Source organism: Phyllostomus discolor, chromosome 2 (genome assembly GCF_004126475.2).
Source record: "Phyllostomus discolor isolate MPI-MPIP mPhyDis1 chromosome 2, mPhyDis1.pri.v3, whole genome shotgun sequence".
Classification (NCBI taxonomy): Eukaryota; Metazoa; Chordata; class Mammalia; order Chiroptera; family Phyllostomidae; genus Phyllostomus; species Phyllostomus discolor.
The window spans coordinates 167,441,544-167,464,443 of NC_040904.2; the positions used below are offsets into that span (position 1 = coordinate 167,441,544).

At 40.1% G+C, this 22,900-nt stretch overlaps 1 protein-coding gene and 1 pseudogene across 1 annotated transcript; one reads left to right on the forward strand and one right to left on the reverse strand.

Annotated features, from left to right (window-relative positions):
- Nucleotides 1-205: 205 nt before the first annotated feature.
- Nucleotides 206-21,840, reverse strand: TEX49 (testis expressed 49). Its single transcript, XM_028533003.2, has 4 exons — nucleotides 20,955-21,840; nucleotides 3,189-3,311; nucleotides 975-1,119; nucleotides 206-525 (listed from the first exon to the last, which is right to left on the reverse strand). Exons 1-4 carry the CDS (start codon nucleotides 21,031-21,033, stop codon nucleotides 477-479), a joined length of 396 nt encoding a protein of 131 aa, XP_028388804.1. The 5' UTR covers nucleotides 21,034-21,840; the 3' UTR covers nucleotides 206-476.
- LOC114514237 lies at nucleotides 2,196-2,289 on the forward strand (annotated as a pseudogene).
- Nucleotides 21,841-22,900: the final 1,060 nt, after the last annotated feature.

The following is a 22,900-nucleotide window of genomic DNA, read 5'->3' on the forward strand; positions in this document are numbered from 1 at the left end:
CTGGGTTGGGTCAGAGTTGGCAGAGCCTGGTGTAGGGGCAGCCACCTGCCTGAGGACTCGGTGGACCCCTCTCACCCATGGCCAGAAGGCTTCCTTTGGTTTTCTCCCTGCCATGGGGAAGCCGAAGTATCTCCAGAAAGCATAGCTGCTCTAGGCCCTTCAGCATCACGCGGATCAACGTCTTCCCAGAGTTGGCCCCTTCCAGTGCTCTGGCTCCTCCCCAAGCAAACACCAAGTTCTGGCTGCTTCAGCAGTCTCTCCCATACCTGATCGCACAGGAATCTGGGCATTGGGATAATTTCTGTCCCCTCACTGTCAGTGCATACAAGTGACTTCTAGTCTGGTCTAATTTTATTCTGCTTTTTCAATCCCCTCTCCCCATTGGTCAGCCGTCAGAACCAGGCCACTTTCTTCCTCTTTCCGCTTCTTTGTCCTCCTGCCACAGTCCATTGAGTCCCTCTGCAAACACATCCTGCTCAGTACAGACTGAAGAGTCTGTCACTGAGGACACAGTGCTCCATAAACCTGAAAAACAGAAGGCCTCAGATTCAGCCAGGCCAGGCCATGTGTGCGTGGTGGGGTCCTTACACACAGCTCCCAAGACTGCCTCAGCGCTGACCGGGCAGGGGTGGTCTTGAGGAAGTAGGGCTACTGCCAATGGATGGTGGCTGGGGGGAGGGCAGGCAGCAAGGAAGGGACCAGACACTGCCCGGACCCCATGGGAATGCTATAGACACTTGTCTCGTGTCTGCCTAGAAGTCCTGCCCACAAGGCAAAGCACAAAGACACAGACAAATCTTTAACTTCTTTGAACGCCACTACTGCCCAAATTCTGGGGCCAGCTTTCCCTGCCAAGACCCAAACCACCTCTTCTATTCACTAACTCTGAATACAGATAAAATAGTCTGTGAGGATTTAAGTGAGAGGAGGGAGTACTTCCCTTGGTCTCCCCACCTCACCCCTCCCAGCCTAACCTGGTCATCGGGCTTTTAATGAGGCAGTGGTGAGGGCCCCGGATCCAGGGCATGGTATCCTCTGGGCGCACTCCTGGATCATGGGACCTCCAGAAGCTGAAGTTCTGAGCATCAGTCAAGGGCATTCTGAAGACTTGATTGGGGACTGAAAGTTTTGGGGAAGAACAGGTTATCCAGTTTCTTTTAGTTCTCTACTCCCTTTTGTGCCTCAGGGCAGCATGAGCCCAGCCTAGCAACTGGGCCGGACCAGGTGCTGAGAAGTCCTAGGAATTCGGTCACCACACCCAGCTTCACTTCCGGATTCCAGCATTTCACACCCTTCTCGGTCAGTTGAATCTGTTTTGGTTCAGGCTGCTACTAGGGCCATCTCCAAGAGAGCTTTCCCCAAGGGCTATGATTGTGGAAAAGAAGTGGTCAGCTCAGGTTGGCAAATGTGCAAGATGGGTTCCCAGGTTCTTTTATTTTTTAAGGCTTAATTATCCTCATTCCTGGCCCTTCTCTGTGAAATAGTTCCCTCCTTTGTTCAGTTAAATCTCTGAAACATAGCAAACATACTACCTCACGTTTTCTTACCCTCATAGATGCCATTTACCAAGTATCTATCATGTTCTAAATGTTGTATTAGAGGTGTTTTTAAATTTTTGAAAGAATATCAGACTTACTTAGATTTTTTTGTATTTTCACTATTTATTTGGATAAATCTAATTATACCACTGTATAAAATTTCTGTATTTAAAAAATTTAGAATTAAAGCCTAATAATCTGGGCATTTGGCATTTAAAATCAACATTTTAAAAATCCATAATATACCATTTTGACTTAGTGGTTTTCCTATTAATCAATAATAAGCTTTTAAAAAGTTTTGCTATTAGAAATAACTCTTAGTACTCCTTCATGTATGTCTTCTTTAAGTTCTGAAAGCATTGTAGTTTTTTAAATTAAACTAACTTTGTGATAATTATAGATGCACATGTAGTTGTAAGAAATGATGCACAGAGATCCTGTGTACCCTTCACCCATTTCCTCCCAGTGGTTACATCTTGGGAAACCACTGCACGATATTACAACCATGTATTAGCATATCGATAGAGAATAGCTCCATCACTACACGATCCTGGAGTTGCCCTTTTACAGCTACTCCCTCCATCGCCTACACCTGTGCTTGGTAATTTATAATCATTTCTTCATTTCTATAATCTTGTTTTTCTTGAGAATATTATAGTGCTTGTTTTGGCAGCACATATACTGAAATTGGAATACTACAGAGATAATTAGCATGGATGACACACAAATCTATGCAGCATTCCATATTTTACAAAAAGAAAGAAAAAAATGCTATATAATCAGCACCATGCAGTATGTGATCTTTTAGAGACTGGTTTTCTTTATATAGCATAATTCCTGGAGATTCCTACAAGTTATCACATCTGTCAGTAGTTTGTCCTTGATGCTTTTTAAAATGTACATTTTCTCTAACTTTTATGCAATGCTAGAGCATTATTCCCTTTTCCAGATGGTCCACAGCAGGTAAGTGTTTAAAGGAACTTTTTTAAGGTCACATGGCTTGTTTGGAACTTAAACTCAGTTTAAACTCCAAAGCTAGTACTTGCTCTGCCACTCCTCACAGGCATAACACATAATAATATACAAGTGCTTTCCTAAGTTGTCTCATTTTTAGTTTGATCCACATAGCAATTCTGTGAGATTGGTAGAGCAGGCATTTTGTTTCTTTTTCTTTTTTTTTTTTTTGCATTTAAAAATTTTATTTTAGAGTCAGAGAGAGAAAGGGAGGAAAGGGAGGGGGGAGAAAAAAAAACATTAATTTGTCGTTCCACTTATTTATGCATTCATTGGTTGCTTCTTGTATGTGCTCTGACCAGCCATTGAACCAGCAACCTTGGCACATCAGGATGGTGCTCTGACCAATGGAGCTACCAGGCCAGGGCTTTTTTTTTTTTTTTTTAATGGATGAGGAAGCAGGTTAATTAAGGATAAGTGACATTTAAAAGAGGCAGAACTAGGACTCAAACCTGGATCTTGTGCTTCCAAGTCTGATTCAACTTTTATCTTGCTCACTCTGCCACTCAGATCTACTTTCTCCCTCAGTTTCTCAGTCTCTTTTTTTGGCTCTTTTTTTCCTGTTCCAGAACCATGCCTCACCTCATCCAAGCCATTACTTAGGAACTCAGACATGACCCACTCGAAGATACTTACATGTCTTTAACAACACCTTCCGTACTGCTTTGTGGTACCTTGTGTGGCTATTCTTGTGCACAGAATAATTCCCATCTTCTGAGTTAATTGGGGGAAGCTTCATGGGCACCGGTTCCTTCTGGTCTGAAATGACAGCAAACTAGAACTGAGTACTTGTCAAATGGGTCTACGTGATCCTCTGAGTCTCTAGTGTTCCTGACAACCCGGCATATGGCAGGGATCTCTCCTAGCCACTCAAGTCTGATTCTCGATTCTTGGGATATCAGGAGTCAAATCACAATGCCTGTGACAGAGGGGAGAGAGGGAGAACCCAGTGATCAAGAGACCTCTCTTCACCACTCTCTTATTCATCAGCCTCAGCGACTCCTGAGTTTTGAGTGGCCTCCTGCTGGTATCAAGATATAGACAGATACTTAGGATCAGTGCAGGCCAAAAAAAAAAAAAAAAAAAAAAAAGAAAGGCACTTTATCTGGATAGACACTACCTTTCTGGGATTGGCATATTTGCAGAGCTTTAATTGGTCCAATAGGGGAAGTTATGTATGAGCTGAGTCTTGGATCTTAAGAAAAAATACGTGGGACATGATAGTATCAGGAAAAGTAATTCAGGCAGCAAGATAGCAAGTGTTAGAAGCATTAGGGAAGACTCAGTTTGCTATTGACTTGGAGCCTGACTAGTGCTGGGTCAAGTGGAGAGGGACAGGGGATGGGTGCAGTGCAAAGCAGGGCAGGGCAGCATGTGGTAGGGCAGAGTAGTACAGTGTAGATCTAGTGTTCTTATGAGGGTTTGGAAATCCTTCTGAGGCAAAACCAGTTCTAGGCCAAAAAGACCAAATCTTACTTACCCAGTACTATGGTCTGATGTCTATCTCCTCCCCCAAATTCATATGTTGAAAACTTAATGCCCAAGGTGATGGTACTTGGAGGTGGGGGCTTTGGGTGGTGATTAAGTCATGATGGCAGAGCCCTCAGCATTGGGACTAGTGCCCTTACAAAAGGGGCCTGAGCCCTAGTGCTGTGTGGCTCAGCTGGTTGGAGTGACATCCTGTAAACTGAAAGGTTGTGGGTTTGATTCCAGGTCAGGGCACATACCTAGTTTGCAGGTCAGTCCTTGGTCCCCTGTTGGGATGCATTATAAGAGGCAACCAATTGATGTTTCTCTCCCTCCTCCCTTCTCCATGCTCTAAAATCAATAAGCATGCTCTTGGGTGAGGATTAAAATAATGACGACAATAATAAAAAATAGAAGAGGCCTGAGACCATAAAAATAGAAGGAAATCTTACCCTTTGTGACAGTATGGTTGGACCTAGAGACCAATATGCTAAGTGAAATAAGCCAGTGAGAGAAAGATAAGTACTGTATGATTTCACTCACATGTGGAATCTAAAGAACAAAATGAACTAACAAAATAGAAACAGACTCAGAGATAAAGAACAGACTGACAGCTGTCAGGGGAGGGGGATTTGTGGGGTTAGCAAAAAAAAAAAAAAAAAAAAGGCAAACTCATAGACACAGACAACAGCATGGTGATCGCCAGAGGGGAAGAGTGGTGAGGGAAAGTAGAAGAGGCTAAGGGGGGATAAGTGGTGAGAGGAGGTGACTTGGACTTGAGGAGGTGAACACACAATGCAATATACAGATGATGTGTTATAGGACTACACCTGAAACCTATATAATTTTATTAACCAGTGTCATCCAATAAATTCAATTAAAAATAAAATAAAAGATGCCTGGGAGAGTGCCCTCACCCCTTCCTCAATGTGAGGGCACAAAGAGGAGTCTGTGACCTAGAAGAGGGCCCTCACCCATCCATGCTGCCATCCTGATTGCGGACTTCAGCTGCTTGAACTGTGAGAGATTTCGCTTGTTTGTAAGCCACCCAATCTATGTTAGCAGACTAAGACAGCGATTTTCAACCAGTGTGCTGCAAGAATTTTTAAAACATAGGGGCACTGACCTCTTTTCCCTTAGATTATCAAATAAAAAATGACAACAACCAACATAACACCAGCTGTCTAGTGTGAATGAATCAAAATTATACTTTTTTTCAGATTGGCAAATTATGTTTTTTGTTGTGCTACAGAATTTTAGTAATTAGTTTATGTGTGCCATGTGATGAAAAATGTTGAAAATTGTGGGACTAATATACTTAGCCTCTCTTGCAGCTAGGGCATGGGTAAAGAGTTTGGCCAGGGCAATTAAATACACCTATTTCAGCTTTTGAATCAAAGGTGAGATTGGAAAGAAGCAGGGACATGTAAAGTTGTTTTTCTGTTGATGGGAAGTTGCAGCAGCAAGGCTGCACTTGTGTCTAGGAGCAGTATGCAGGGCCCAGTGTCCTTGGTGCCGGCAGTGCCCACCCCAGTGTTGAGCGCAGTAGTGTCCATGCCAAACCAGGTCTGCAACATAATTCTCAACGATGTTTTTGGTTATCATCCATGAAGCTTGGTTCGTGGTTCCTTCTACAGCTAAACTACTTTACTGTATAATTGACATAAAAAGTTGTACACATTTAGTAAATACAGCTTAATGAGTTTGGAGATAAGTACACAACTGTGAAACCATCACTACAATGTATACCATAAACATATCCATCCCTTTGAGAGATTGCCTCCCACCCTCTTTATTGTTGTTACTGTTTTGTGATAAGAGCATTTAACAATATTTACCCTCTTAGCAAATTTTTAAGTATTTAATACAGTGTTAAGTGTAAGTATAGGCCCTGTGTACACAGTGGATCTCCAGACCTACCTTGTATAACTGAAACTTGTACTCTTTCACTACTCTCTCCACCCTTGTCCTTTCCCCTTGCCACTGGCAACCACCATTCTATTCTCTGCTCCTGTGGGTTTATTTTAGATTCCTTCTATAAGTGGTATCATATAGTATTTATCCTTCTGTGTCTGGCTTATTTCACTCAACATAATGTCTTCCAAGTTCTTCCGTGTTATTGCAAATGGCAGGATTTCCACTGTATATATATACCACATTTTCTTTATCTACCCATGCATTATGGACATTTATGTTGCTTCCATGTCTGGGGTATTATGAATAATGCTGCAATGAACATGGAAGTGAGATATCAGTTTGGGATCCTGATTTCAATTCCTTTGGATATATATCCAGAAATGGAACTACTGAATCATATGGTAGTTCTATTTTTAATTTTGGGGGGAACTTCTATACTGTTTTCCATATTGTCTGTACCAATTCACATTTCCACCAACAGCGCATGAGGGTTTCCTTTTCTCCACTTCACCAACACTTATCTTTTTCTTTTTTTTAATAATAACCCCTTTAACACGAGGTGTTATCTCACTGTGTTTTCAATTTGCATTTTCCTGATGATTAATCATGTTGAATATCATTTAATATGCCTGTTGGCCATTTGTGTGTCTTTTTTGGAGAAGTGTCTTTTCAGTTCTTTTGCCCATTTTTTGACCAGATTTTTTTTGCTATTGAATTATAAGTTTCTTATATATTTCAGTTATCAACCCTTTACCAAATGTATGGTTTGCACATATTCTCTCTCATCTGCAGGTTGTATTTTCATTATTGTTTCATTTGCTGTGCAGAAACTTTTTAGTTTGATAAAATCCCACTAATATTCTTTTTATAAATTCATGTTCTGCTTAAATAGGATTTGGCTTATATCTCTGGATCCCGAGCTGTCAGTAACTGGATGAAAGTTAGCCACTCTCTCTGGAAATTGTTGAACTGCTGCCTTACCTCTGTTGGAGCGTGGGGATGCCTCATCCTTTCTGGAGTTCTTCCCCAGCTCCAGCTTTTTGCCTTCTTTCTAGCTTGGCCCCACTCCCTCTGTCCCTCTTCCCTCCCTTTTGCATGCCTGTGGAAGTCTCCTTTAGTATTCTCTGAGATAATGACACTGCCAGAGTGGCACACAGTTTGAATAACTTTCCCCTACAGACAGTTGAGGACTTGGAGAGGCAGCAGAGTATAGAGTTCTGGAAGCCTGGGCTGAACCAGGGGGCTGATCTGTCCTTCATCACAAGTTACAGCAATGGGAGGGGCTAGTTCCTGGAACTAGTGTCATTTGAGTTTGGTGGTTTGACTTTGGGCAAGTAACAGGTGGTAGAATGTTCATGGCTCAGTAGATGTGGACTGAAGGAAATGGGATCTGGACTGAGATCCCATTGGTCTGAGTGCATGTGACGGTGGGGGCTCTTCATCTGGCCTCAGACTGACTGTCCTTAAGGGTACAGTCAGATAATCTTCTCTATTATCTCATCAATTTCCAAATAATAGGTTCCCAGCTTTCCACGTAGGTCATTACTGTGTGCTTGGAGGCGTGCTGGACAATGTTACCCACTTGATGCCTTCCTTTTGAATCAAGCACTGGTTGACATACTCTTCACATCAGTGTTTGGCAGGCTGGAAGATAATTTTTGGTAATCATAGCTTTCCCAAACTTCCAGGATTGGAAGCTACCTAGGGTGCAGTGTGGGGAGGGGAAGGTAAAAGAATCATGTCACAGACTCTGTGAAAGGGCATGTTTTGGGTAGAGGGATACACTGAGCTCTTTATAAGCAAACTCCACAGTGACAAGGTAGTAGAATCCATAATTTTGTTGGTAGATGATATTCATCCACCTAGTTGATACAATGCCATGCTTCATATAGTTTTGGGGGCTAAATAGATATGGAGTACTGTAAACAGTTTCTTCTAGAATTGGGATGTGAAATGGGAGTTGCCATAAGACCACACTTAACTGCTTTGGATAGACCATAAAGGACATCTGGAATGGTGCAAAAGAACTTGGCTGGATCTCGCACTCATCCTAATTAATGTTGCAGGTTTTTCAATATTGTAGGCTTCCCAGGGCCACTGGAGTCATCACAAAATCTTAGTTATCTACTATTTTGCCCATTGCCTCTGTTGGTTGGAACTGAGGCTGACTGGCCACAATATTTTCAGGTTGGAGAATTTTTAAAATGTGTGTGCCTAAGTGGCTCCTAGAATTCTGACTTCCAGGTTAGGGTGCTTGCCTGCCTATTCAGATGCTTAGTACATAGTGGTTATAATATCTAACACTCATTACTAGTAATTGTCTTACACTTGGTGTTACTGCTAACTGAATAGTACCACCCTGACTATAAAATCATGTAAGATCAGTTTGAGAGAAATGTTGTCGTATTGTACATATGAAATGACTCCTGCCTCAGAGGTTATATCCAATGCTGGGCATAAACCGCTCAAAGTTGGCTGGGACGTTAAAATGGGTTGAAATTGGCTGATGTATATTTGGAAGGCTGTCTTGCACTTACTGTCTTTCCTGATACAAGGAAATTGCCAGTGCTTTGGGAGGAAGTGGACAGGAGTGCAAGATCAGGGAACTGGACCAATCCTCAGGGTACATTTCACCTTTGGGGGAATTCCTTTGCTTCCATGTCCAAAAAATCTTCCTCAAAGTGGTGCACTTGCTCAGGGTCCTGAACACAGTGGGGAGGAGATGGAGTGTGAGATAACACAGAGGCATAGTGCTGCTTGCAGACTGCTTACCTAAAATGGGTTATGTGGGTCTTCTAGACTCACAGGGGTGTCTAAACCTTTTGGTGTCTTTGGGCCACACTGGAAGAAGGATTGTCTTGGGCCACACATTAAATATAAAAACCCTAATGAAAACTGATGAGCAAAAAAAAAGTTTTAAGTAAATTTATGATGTGTTGGGCTGCCTTCATAGCCATCTCGGGCCACCTGTAGCCCCTTGGGCCACAGGTTAGATACCCCTGAATCTAGAGGTCACAATAAAAAAGCTAATATTTAGTAAATGTACTTGCCACAACTATAGAAGGTAGGTACTATTATTATCTTATTTTACAAATAGGGGAACAGAGGCCCACAGAAATTTAGTAATTTCCTCAAGGTCACATAACTAGCATGTGGCAGAGACATGAGTTTAACTGAAGCAGTTTGGTGCCAGAGCCCATACTCTTAACCACTGCTCCAGACTGACTCTTGGAATAACCTAATCAGAGAATCCAGTAAAGATCAAGGACTATGGAAAAACATGGACTAAAAGAACTAGCTTCCCGATGGGCTCTCTTTTGCACAGGTCAGTGTGGGTGCTGTCAAGGGTATCCTGCTCACCCCAGAGCAGTCTTGAATTAGGCAGGGGACATGATATCGTTACTTTGATCCAGAGACAGAACCCTGACTTCCTGAGCTCCACTGAAATGTGTAATATCACTTCCTATGGCCAGCATCAGGGACCACAGATGACAGGAACCTGGTGGCCACTCTGCAGTGGACTGGATCAGTCCCAGTGGGGAAGATCAGTGGGGCAAGGCTGAGCCAATGTGGGAAAAGTGGCGTGTCTGCAGCAGTGCAATCACCTACCCCGGAGGTGTGCATTCCCTAGGCTTTGGGTGATTGTAGTTATGAGAAGCTTGAGTACTTTCTCCCCTCCAGTTTCGGGCAGATAGAGGATGGTGGTCTGTAGCAGCTACAAGACATATGGGTTGTTTCAAAGATACATTTCTATAACTATAGTAGGTCTATCGGTTTGGAAAGGCAGAGGGGCTCAGAGGCTTTGCCCAATTCATTTTTGGCTGATTTCCTGCTTGTGTTTGAAAAGCCAGAAGTGCAGTGCCCTCTGCTGGAATCTAAGAATGGTATCCGCCCCCCCCCCCCCCCCCCCCCCCCCCCCCCGCCCCGCTTTGGCTCCTAACTAGTGAGTCACTGAACCTGCAGCTGGAGAGGCTAGAAGACCTAGGAAATTGAGCAGAGGACACTCCAGCCAAGGTGGGGAAAATCACCAATTACATCCTCTGACAGGATCCAGAAAATGATAATGCAAGTTAGATGTGCTCAGTTTTTACCGGAGACTTGAGACTTGTCATTCTTTGAAGAGATTCATTTGGAATTAGAAGTAAGAGCAACTGTGAGGACTAGTTAGTGAATTCCTCTGGGAAGAGGAATAATAAAGGCAGCAGTGGAGGAAGATGGAGTGAGGCCCGTTGGATGTGGATAGCTCGGATGTCACTGTGTCTGTGGCTAGAGAGCTGTCGCTGGCAAGTCTGGCAGGGAGAGGTCATTTGTCTCTAGACAAGAACAAGCATAATCTTTTCTACCACCTACTCCTATCAATTTGCCTCTGAAACTTCTGTCAGTGAGCAGTGAGTATATATTTGTGTTTTGATAAGGTCTAGCTTGGCCAGTGGTTTTCATATAACAAGGCAAGGGAGTTGTCTCAGCAAAGGGCCAGATAAGAGTTAATTTGTCTAAAATCAAGACAGAGACCCTCTTGGACCAAGAGAAGTGTCCAGGTGAGATGATAAAAAGTGTATAGGAGAGCAGGGTTCAAAGCAGGTAGAGTCATTCAGCAAAGGAAAGGACAGATATAGGGCCATGGTCCCCTGGGCAAGACAGGAAAGGGAAAGCTTTGGTACTTAAGAGACTTGGGCATTAGGTGAGTGAACTCTGGAAGCTAGGCTGAACTTGCAGGGGCAACCAGTATTAGGATCAGGAAGGGTGGGTCTGGGAGGGGCAGGAATCCATTAATTGGTAGACATGAGAATTCTACTGACAGAACCAGAGTTCATGGTCAGGTGTGCTCTTCTGTGGGCAGCAGGCTCTTTAAGGGCCTGTGTGAAATATCCTTTGATGCCAGCCAGAATATTGTTCTTCTCAAGGAATCTTACAGTTAAAAATGTTCCTTCCCAGGCTTATCCTGGGAAGTATGTCTTGAGAAGTAGACAAAGATATTCCAGTCATAGGAAAGGTATATATATATTCTACATGTACAATAAATAGTAACTTGCATACTATGGTTTAGAACTTTTCTTCCAGTCATCTATTGTATAGTTCTATGTGCTAGGTCTTAGATATATTGTACATTATTTTATTTACTCTCCACAGCAAACCTATGAGAAAGGCATTATTATCTCTACTTACAAGTGAGGAAACTGAAGCACTCGGAATTTGCTTAGTGTGATTTAGCCTCTGAATCTGAAAAATTTTGGGAACCTAATAATACTGAGTTTCTGAAGTTGGGGATAGACCGAAGTATGCTTCCTACACCCTGTTTTCTTCTCTGGTTTTTCTATTTTGGTTCTTTATTGGCAGGAGGAGAGAAAAGGGGGCAGACACTGGCAGAATATTTAGTTACACGTGGTGACTCACCTCTGAGTTTCCATTATGATTATAATAAGGAAAGCTTGAGGGGGCTTTTTGAATTAAATGTTAATACACTCACATCTACTAGAAGGAAAAAACACCTGTCTTCAAAGAAAAATGTGAATGACTTCAAAGTATCATTCTAGTTACAGTGTTAAGAATGAAAAGTGTCAATATGAACAGGTTCATTTTATGGTTGCTATTAAAGCCCTAGTTTAGGGTCCAGGTAAGAGTGTGCTTGATTTGAGCACAGAGAACAGGTTGAAGAGCAAGAATCAAACCACTTGACTGAATGTATTAACAAGGTGAAATCAGCTACAAAGAGAGTGGGCCCAGAGAATCATTCTGAAGATAAGTGTGGATTAAAAATTAGACTCCTGCAAGATCATTAGGATTGTGGAGCTAAGAGTGAGTGTAGAGTTAGGAACTGTGGGTTCCTTGAATTAATGTAGAAATTGGAATTAGAAAGATGAGTAAGGTGGTATGGCCTTGCTAGGAGCCAAATAGAATGCTGTCTTTTACTCATAATCTCCCTTCCCTCTTCGTGAATTTCCCAAGCCAGTTCTGAAGTCACAGAAAGATATGAGACAAGTCTCCCATCACAGTGTTACTCATTCCTACTGAATGGAATTTTCAGGCAGAAGTCTGAACCACATGGTCGAAGCCAAAGTTGGCAGAGGGTAGCCAGGTTGCCTGAATTTCTTTGTGGATAGGATAGTATGATCAGAAATATTGTTCTAAAGTTCTTTTTGTAATGAGGTCTGGATGATGGGGAGAGCGTATATGCATTGCAGGTGTGTACAATAAAATGGCGTGTCAGAAATGGGAGATGAGTAACAGGCATCTATCTGGGATGCAGCGAAAGCAATGCCTCAAAGTGGGAGGTGGAAGTGCTTTGCTATAGTTTTGGCCTTGAACTGCTCTAGGTTTCGAAATTTGTTCTCCTAAAGATGAAATTCTAGTCTAAGCTCTATACATGGCTGACTTGTCCTCATTCTTGAGGGCGTTGCTCAAATATTACTTCTTTGATCACTATTATAAAGTGGGCCTTCCCAAGGCCCACTCTCCATCATGGTTATCTGCAAATACAGTTGCCTGTAAGAGCCAGGAAGATAATGTTTATGAGTAAAGCAAGCTGAGTAAGAAACCTGTCCCACCTAAAGGAGCAGCTGCTACTTTGCTCTGGCTGTTTGTGGTCATGTGGGAATTTAGGGCCAGTGTGGCTAGTTCTACTTTTTTAAAGAGAAGTTAGAAATGGAGCCTTTACATAAAATCTCCTGATTTTTAAATGTTGCTCCAATTTTTTTTTTAAAAGCACTCTGCAGGCTGTGTCTGGTCATCTGGCCAGCAATTTATAACTTTGGATTTATTGCTTTGCCCCCTTATTTCCTTCTCAGCACTTGTTATGATCTGTACCTTATTTATTCATTTTCTGTGTTAGTCACTTTTGTACTGGCAGTGCCTAACATGTGTCTGTCACAATCCGTTCTCAATAAATAAATATCTGATGTTGGAGGAGAATAATAATCTGGATTGGTGCTTTACTTACAAGCTTTTGGTATATTCTGAATATTATATATATGAATTATACATATGATTATATATGCATTTATATACACGTGTTTATGTATACACACATCTATATATAACAAATATTTTATCTTAGTCTCTTGCCTTTTAACTTTATGATATCTTCTGATACATCATTTATAATTTTTTACTTAGTAAAAATTATCAATCTTTTCTATTAGGCTTCTGGGCTTTATGTTCTAAAGGAAAGATTTTTCAAAACCACCTTAAGGTTGTAAAAATATTCTATGTTGTCTTGTAATAGTTCTATAGTTTTGTTTTATATGTTTGGCTTTAATCTATCTGGAATTTATTTCTGTGTATAAGGTTGGGAGGTCTTTATCATGCTAAGGAATATAATTTTATTTTTAGTTTACAAAGTATTTTTTAAAATATCAAATGACTTTAATATTTAGTGAGATAGTTGTATATATCTTTTTAATTTGACATATAGATGTGATGTATTATATTAATCATTTTCTAATAGTAAGCCACCATTGTATTTTTGGAATAAATCTACTTGATGGTAGATGATTGTCTTTAATATATTCTTTAATTTTTTAAACTTTTTTATTTCAGAGACAGGAGAAGAGAGGGAGGAAGCGAGGGACAGAAACATCAATGTGAGATATAAACATCAGGTGGCTGCCTCTCACATGCCCCTAACCAGAGACCTGGCCTGCAACCCAGGCATGTGTCCTAACTGGGAATTGAACCAGTGATGGTTCAGTTTATAGGCCAGTGCTCAATCCACTAAGCCACACCAGCCAGGGCTTTTTTTTTTACTTTTTAATTACAGTTGACAGTCAGTATTATATGTTTCAGGAGTACAACATAGTGGTTAGACATTTATATAACTTAAGAAGTGATTTCCCTTTATAAGTACACTACCTCCTTGACACCATACATAGTCATTACACAGTTATACAAGGGAGGACCCCCTTAAAACCCTGGATAACCTTCTGGGAGGCTGGCGCCTTGCAGTACAGGCTTCCCTCGCTAGGTGAGTGTTCTAGGAACCCACCTGTATCAGTGTACCAGCTGGCACTGTTGTACGAGTCTGTGTTTGGCTTCAGTGAATTTTTTTGGAAGACTCAATGTATTTGCCCATTTCATGATGGGTGATTTACAAGCACACCTGCCCACACTGTGCTGAGTGTTGAGCAGTTTTGGATCAAAAATGGCATGACCCCCCCCCCGCCCCCCCCCATCCCTATTCTCCTGATCTCACCCTGAGCAACTTTTTTTGTTTCCCCGGATATAAAAGTCCTGAAAAGGAAACATTTTGTTGGCGTGGAAGAGGTGAAACAAAAAATGGCAGAAGCTCTAAAAGGCATCAAAATTGACAAATTCAAAAACTGTTTAGCGGAGTGGAAAAAACATCTTGATAGGTGTATTGCATCAAATGTTGAGTACTTTGAAGGTGACTGAAGTTTAAACATGTAAGAATACACAATTTTTTTGTAAATAAGTTCCATTTTGGGGAGTTTCCCCTCGTATTCCCTATGCTCTGTTTTACCTCCCTGTGACTATTCTATAACTATCAATTTATAGTTCTTAATTCCTATATCCTTTTCACCCAGTCCCCCAAACACCTTCCCACCTGACAACCATCAGTTTGTTCTCTGTATCTATGAGTTTGTTTTGTTTTATTTTTTAGATTTCACAGATAAGTGAAACTATATGGTGTTTATCTTTGACTTATTTCAGTTAGCATAATATCCTCTAGGTCCATCTATGTTGTTGCAAATGGCCAGATTTCATACTTTTCCACAGCCAAGTAATATTCCAACATTCCATTGCATATATGCACATCTTCTTTATCCAAACATCTATGTACCAGTGAACACTTGGGTCTTGTTTTTTTGTCCATTCAGCCACTCTGTCTTTTGATTGGGACATTTAATCCATTCACATTTAAAGTAATTATTGATAGGTATGTAGTTATTGACATTTTTTATTAGTATTTTCTCTACCTCATCCACTTCCTCCTCCTACTCCTGTTCCTTCAATATTTCTGGCAATACTTGCCCAGGCTGGTGTGGCTTAGAGGATTGAGCACTGGCCTGTGAACCAAAAGGTTGCTGGTTTCGTTCCTGGTCAGGGCACATAACTGGATTGCAGTTCAGGTCCCCATTTGAGGCCACGGAACAGGCAACCAATGTTTCTCTCCCTCTCTTTCTCCCTCCCTTACTCTTTCTCTAAAAATAAATAAATAAAATCTTCAAAAAATATTTTTGGTAATACTGGTTTGATAGCAATGAACTGCATTAGCTTTATCTTGGCTAGATTTTAAATGCATTTTTGAATCTGACCTGTTAGTAGGATTTGTCCACTTATATTTACATTGGTCTATAGGTTCTCTTATACTATGTTCTGTATCATGTTTTATTATTGACTCAGTTTCGTGTTCATTATTTTCATTGTTTTCTGTGCCTTTTTTAATTCTCAGCCAAGGACATTTTTTCATTGCTTTTAGATAGAGAGGAAAGGAGGGAGGGAGGGAAAAGGGCGGAGAGAGAAAGAAAAAGATAAAGATTGATACAAGAGAGAAACATCAATTGGCTGCCTCAGACAAACCTGTGATCTAAGTATGTGCCCTGACCTTGAATTGAACCTGTGACTTACGGTATGTGGTATTACACTCCAACCAAGTGAGCCACAACAGCCAGGGCTGTTTTCTGTGCTTTTAAGAATGGAATTATCTGTTCTAAAATTTTGAAAAAAAATTTATCAAAATCATCTGGGCCCACAGCCTTTTTATCTTTTTCTTTCTTTTTAAAATTTATACATTTCTTTTATTATTTTGTTTTATATTGACCTCATTTGGGTGACATTTGTTAATAAAATTATATAGGTTTCAGGGATACAGTTCTATAATACATCATCTGCATATTGTATTGTGTTGCTCACCATTCCAAGTCAAGTCTCCTTCTGTCACCCTTTATCCCCCCTTTACCCTCTCCTTCCTTCCCCTACTCCCCTTTCTGGTAGTCACCATACTGTTGTCCTTCTATGAGGTTTTTTGTTTTTATTTTTTTAGCTTAATTCCCCTCACCTTTTTCACCCAGCCCCCTACCCATTCCCTTCTGAGAGCTGACAGTCTGTTCTCTGTATCTATGAGTCTGCCCACAGCCTTTATTCATGCAGCTGTTTAATGACTTTAATTTTCTTTCATGATTACTAATTTAATAAGGGTTTATACTTAATTATGTAAAATCTGCCTTGTAATCCAAACATTTAAAAAACTTAAAATTTTGATGAAATTCAATTTATCTTTCATTCTATTGCTTATGCTTTTGGGGTCATATCTTAGACATCATTGCTTAATCCAAGGTCATAAAGATTTTTCTTCTAACAGCTTTAAAGTTCTAGCTCTTAAATTTATGTCTATGATTTTGAGTTAATTTTTGTGTGTGGTGTGAGGTGTGGTCAAATTTCATTATTTAAATGTCGATATCCAGTTTTTGCAGCACCATTTGTTGATAAGACTATTCTTTCCCTATTGAATTGTCTTGGTACTCCTGTTGAAAATTAATTGACCACATACATACATATACCATGTAGTATTACTCGGCCATAAAAGAGAATGAAATCTATTTGTGACAACATGAAAGAACCTAGAGGGTATTATGCCAAGTGAAATAAGTCGGCCAGAGAAGACAAATATCGTATGTTTTCACTTACATGTGGAATTTAAAGAGGACTTGTCTGCTGTAAGCCTGGCTCCTCTCAGCTCCTAAATGCCACCCATATTCCTTGGCATGTGGCCCCTTCCATCTTCAAAGCCAGCAATGATGTGTCAAATCCCACTTATGCTTCCAATCTCTGAATTCCACTTTTGCTGCTAGTTGGGAAAAACACTCTGCTTTTAAAGGGCTTGTGTGATAAATTAGGCCTACTCAGATAATCTCCCTTTCTCCATATGAAGTAACAATCACCAGAGTGTCATCCATCATATTCAGAGATTCCACCACATCCCACAAAGAGATGGAGATTATACAAGGGGAAGTTTCACTGGGGGCCATTCTTAAAATTTTGCTTAATATAACTATACTGGAAAAACTAGGGTGGGAGAGAGAACAGGGTATAGATTAAGAAAGCTAAATTTTCAACTGTCATATCAGGAAGGCAATATATAATTAACCACAAATAGATAAATCAATACATGCATGTAAACTTTTTCTTTAGAAGTATAAAGGTAAATACCAAAAGAAAGTAAAATAGTTGAAAAGTATTGTCTCTTAAGAGTGGAGCTGAGAAACCTGGGGAAGGAAATTCTTATTTTTTCATTATAAGCCATTTTTAGCACTGTTCTTCATATTTAATACTTTGAAAATGAAGTAAAAAGATAACTTTTGCCCTAGCTGCGTGGCTCGGTTGGAGTGTTGTTCCACACACCCGAAGGTTATAGGTTCAGTAGGTTCTCCAATCGGGGTGTGTGCTGGAGGCAACCTATCAATGTTCCCCTCTTACATTTCCTTGCTAAAATTAATGAAAAGCATATCCTTGGGTGAGGATTGAAAAAATAAAAATAAAAGATAACTTTTAAATATTTCTGTTGATTAGACATGAGAGGGACAACTAAAAGATTTGAGGAAAATCATTAAAACATAAATTTGCTTTGCAGGTCCCTGAATCCACTTTAAATAAGCCCAAATGGAAATTGTGGATGATACCTTGAGGGGGAAAAAAGTCATCAGTAGACACATTTTGAAAGAAAAGAGATTGACACTGTATTAAAAAATGGTTTAACTACAGTTACACATATTAAGTGAAACTAAAAAATGTAAGAAATGTATCTTTCCTTGATTCTCCAATATACATTGTAATCTCCCTTTAACTAACCAACTATTCAATAAGATTCTACTGTAATTTCACTCAACTTGTATTATATAGGACTTATTAACTGATCCAAGCTTGATGACTTGATGTCTATTGGCTGGTTTATATCAGGGGTCCCTACTTGGTGGTTAGAAGTTTATGGGTATTGATTAGGTGAGTCACACTCCCCGGTCTGATGCGCCACATTTACTTCAAGATGCCTCCTGGAAAGATTGGAGTAGTGGTAACCAGCTGCCTTGTCAAATAGTGATTTCACTAAATTCTTGTCCTAGACATGAAAGTTCGTAGTTTTATATGGAGAAATAAGATATGGTTGAACTCTTAGCATTGAGTTTTTACTAATAAGTCCAGCAAGGTTTGAGTTTTAAGCACAGAAAACAAATCAAACCATTGTTTTGGTACCTGCATATAATAGGTGGACCCCATAATGATGATTCTGTAGAGTGTGTGTGTGTTTAAAAAACAAAGACCACAAGGAACCCACCCAGTTACTCTTTTCTGTTCTTGCAGAACACTACTTGGGAAGTTGCTCAGGGGCTCTGGGAGAAGGTTCCAAGGTGTTGACTCTAATAAGGAAGTTCCCAAGTCAACAATTCTGGCCATTAGCTGAGCAAAAAGTTACCATTCAGCTCCAGTGAATGGTGGGCTCCTGACAATCTTGAGAACCATATGTAGGTGAACAGTGAATTAAATAACTCTAGGTAAAGCTCAACTGACATTCAAACTTCAGGGTTTAGAGGTTGATAGATTTTTCTATAAAGGCTGACCATCAATCATTTGTACAGTGATCTGTTCACAGCAAAAAACCTGTATCATTCATCTCTTTAAATAACTAAGTGTTTAAAAATGAACAGACATAGGTGTTTGATAATTTGGAATAAAATTCTGGCTCTGTCACTGAGACCTTGGGTAAATAAATGAACCTCTTTGAGCCTGTTTCCTTATTGGTAAATGGGAATGGTAGCATTTACCTCACAGGAATGTTGAGAGGATTAAATGAAATCATGCATGTAGAGTTCGAAGCACAATGCCTGGAACACAGTACATGCTAAATAGGTAGTTATTATTAAATGCGTGAATCAACAAAATTAGGGATTAATTAGAATTTAGCAAGTGGATCTCCTCTGTTCACATCTTGAGAGGTAACCAGAGTGTGTAAAATAGAAGGGGGTGGGGGAAGCAAGCAGGGGATTAGTGGAGGCAAATTTGATGTCCAGTCTTCCCTCTAACCTGATGTTTTAGGCTAGCAGTTTAGTCTAGACTCTAGCCTCTGATATTTGAATGAAAAAACTCGGGTAAGCAGATGATATCAGGATACGTTCCTATCATCCCACAGAGGACCCCAGTTTTTATGAAGTGAAGTCTTTCTGCTTACCCTAAAAGAAATTAATCAGAAATGAGACCCAGTCCTTTTGGGGGTGGTACCAAGTCTTATCCACCAGTGTTTAACTATCTGGGTAGGAAAAATCCCAGACTTGATTTTTAGTTCTCTCATGGTGAGAAGCCCCATCTAGTAGGTGGCAAGTAGGGTTGGAGCAGCCAGGAGAGGCCTACTCTTGGCCTGAAACAAGGGGAATTTGTGGGTTAGGCCAAGTGTGTTTCTCTGAGGATGAAGAGCTCCTTATTTGGAGAGAATAGTAGCCCTGTGGCATAATGCTGGGACCCAGATAAGTGAGGGCAAGTGAGCAGGGCTGGTGTAGGGCTATTAAGGGATTCCTAGGGCCTACCAGCGGGACCCTTTTTACAAATCTTACCTGGAAGCTGAGCATGTAAAACACAACTTCTATAATGGACTTAGAAGAGGACAGAGAATGCCCAGTGGAGGCCTATACAAGATCAGTCCTTCACAATCTTAACTTTGTCCTTTATACTTTCCCAGTAACCCCCATCCCTCACCCCAATATAACTTTTGCCTTAGTACCTGCCTATACTTAATTTCCTTCACATGCTCTCTATTATACACAGAAAACCTTTTTTTTTTCCATTTCTGTGCTTTCAAAGTCATCTTCTGAGACCTTAATCAATTGTCACATCTCCTGCAAATCCTTCCCTAACTTGTTTTGGTTAGTCATTCTATATGATTTACTCAATCCTTCACTGTATGGAGTGGGCAAAAGTTTATTTATAGTTGTGAGTATGTGCAACAGTTTATTCTTGTATTATACATTTTTCCATACTAACAACTGTAAACCTACTTTTGCCCAACCGTGAATTTTTTAAACCTCTATTATGTATGAGGCACTGCTAGTTGTTGTGGATATAATACAAATCTGATACTCACTGCCAACTAAAAATCCAACGGCTCCCTATAAAGTTAAAATCCTTAGCATGACTAACAGCATCTTCACTTATCTGGCCCTGCCTATTTTTTTAAAAAAGATTTTATTTATTTTATTTTTAGAGAGGGGGAGGGATGCAGAGAAACATGATTAGTTGCCTCTTGTATTCACCCTGACCCAGGGACTGAACTGGCAACCCAGGCATGTGCCTTGAACGGGAATCAAACTGGTGAACTTTTGCTTTGTGGGATGATGCCCAACAGAGCCACACCTATTAGGGCTGGCCCTGCCTAGTTTTCAAGGCTTGTCTGCAGCATCTGTTTACTTCACCATTTATATGTACCCAAGGAGTTGAATGTTCACGTAATATAACTCTCAAGTTTCTGTTCCTTTGTCTGTGCTATCTTCCTTTCTTGTCTACTTGGTGAACTCTAGTCATCGTTTAACACTCAGTTCTAGAAGCATTTGTGTATCAAGTTTGCTCTAAAGGATCCCCCTATTCTCACTTCAAATTCAACAGTATCAGGTATTTCCTCTTTTGTGTCTCCATAGCATTTCATATTTAATCTCATGCAATAATGCAAATTTTCTCATTGCATACTTATCTTTATTTGATAGTCAGCCAATTTATGACAAAAGCATTATCCTATCTGTCTTTGTAACCCTAGTCACCAACATAAAGCCTGGCACAAACTTGGTGCTTAGTAAATGTTGGCTAAATGAGCAAAGGAATACATTCATTTGGTTGAACAAACTGGGTGTCTTAACAAGGAAATTAAGTGATAGGAGGAGGAGCCTGAATGGATACTCTGCCTACTCCGTAATTTTAACTAGTGTAGCTGTTAATCTTGGGAGATAGATAAATCTCTAACTCAAGGTAGGAAAAGAAATGGCCATGAAGCGGGCCTTCTAACACCTTACTCTATATTCCCCTTACTTGTTTTTTCAGTTGTGTCCCTTTTCTTGTGCTGAAAGGAATTTTGATATCCCAATAGATGTAAATTGAAGAAGGCCATCTCAGCTTCTCCCTGTCCTCTTCTGGAATGTCCAGGTTGGAGCACTGTGTTTGGTAACCATGGTAGTGTTCTGAAGAATTATAATAATTGACACTCCCTTTGTCTAAAGAGGCTCATGATTTATGGGTTCATGATGGGGCTGGACTGGGAGTGTGCTAAATAACTTCAGGAAAATGGAGTGATCAAGTGTTAGTTATCTTTTTACTTGTCCCCAGTTTTATTATACTGTAAGCTCCAGAAGGCAGTGAGTAGAAAGAGCACTGACCTGGGCTCAAATCTTAGTTTTGCCATATTCTAGTTGCCTGACTTTCAATAGAGTAATCCTCATTTTTTTAAATAAGCAAATGGAGATAGTATCTATTTCATGGAGATATGAGAATTAAATGAGCTAATGTATGCAAATTTCTTCAGCATAGTGTTTAGCATATAATGGAACCTGGAAAATAGTATTTAAATCTGAATATGGTACTTCCAGTGAGTCTCTAAGTTATCTCAAGTGCTGAGCCAGTTCGTATTTACTTTTCAGAGCCACTTGCTAAACTTGCAGGAATTTTCTGAGCTGGCTTTTAAACTGCCATTATTGTAAAAATTAGAACTGAATAAATTACATTAAAAATAACAGTAGCAAATATTAAAAACTCTATTTCGTTTTATTATTATCTATGCTCATGAGGTTATTTACAGCTATTGTATGTGGACATTCTGGTTTTTTTAAATTCCTTTTTTCTCTTTGCTTTTCACTTTGGGAAGTTTCTACAGGCATATCTTCAAACTCACTCATTCTTTCCTTGGTTGTGTTACTAATCCCATCAAAGGCATTCTTCAAAGCCCTGGCTGGCGTAGCTCAGTAGATTGAGCTCGGGCTGCACACCAAAGCATTGCAGGTTCAATTCCCAGTCAGAGCACATGCCTGGGTTGCAGGCCACAGCCCCCAGCAACTGCACATTGATGTTTCTCTCTCTCTCCCCCCCTCCCTTCCCTCTCTAAAAATAAATAAATAAAATTTTAAAAAAGGCATTCTTCATTTGTTACAGTTTTTGATTTGTAGCTTTAATTTTTAGAATTTTCATTTCTTTGCTTACTTTACTCCTGTGTTCTTGCATGTTGTGCACTTTTCTCATTGGAGCCCTTAGCATATTAATCTTAGTATTTTAAATTCCTCATTTGATAATTCAGAAACTTCTGCTATGTATGAATCTGGGTCTGATGTTTGCCTTGTCTCTTTAGATTGTATTTTTTGTCTTTTAGCATGCCTTGTAATTTTTTGGTAGAAAGTCAGGTATTATATACTGGTTCTCTGGCTGGGAGTTAGGCTGTTTCCTGTTTGTTATAGCTGTAGGTGTCAGAAGCTAAAATTTCCTTGTCTTTGGGTTTCCCTAGAGACTCCTTAAATAGTCTGAGCTTATAGTTCTTCCAGCTGGGATGCCCTGTTACTACACAGGAACTGTACTGATATGTCAGTAAAATGTGGGGAGAAATGTTTTCTAATCTTATTAGGCCTCAGTCTTTCAGTAAGCTTGTGTTCTGGACTGTGACCTTCACAAATGTTTCTTGTCTTTTTTCTCCCTTTAAGTGAAACAAGAAAGCTACAGGAGGCTGGAGTTGGTTGTTTTCCTTTTCCCACATTGGTTAAGCTCTGTTAAATAGTTTTCCTTGAGGGTAGGCATTTGTTAAGAACTGAATGTTCTGGGTGTACTTCAAAATGGTTACTTTCCCTCTTTCCTTGTGGGAAGGATGAAAATTTTTTTACAGAATTCTTTTCTAAAAATATTTTAACTATAATGATAGTAATACCTGTGGGGCTTCTGGAGGTAAAACAAAAATGTGGGGGACTCTTTAAGGCTGAGCCTCCAGGAGTTTTTTTAAA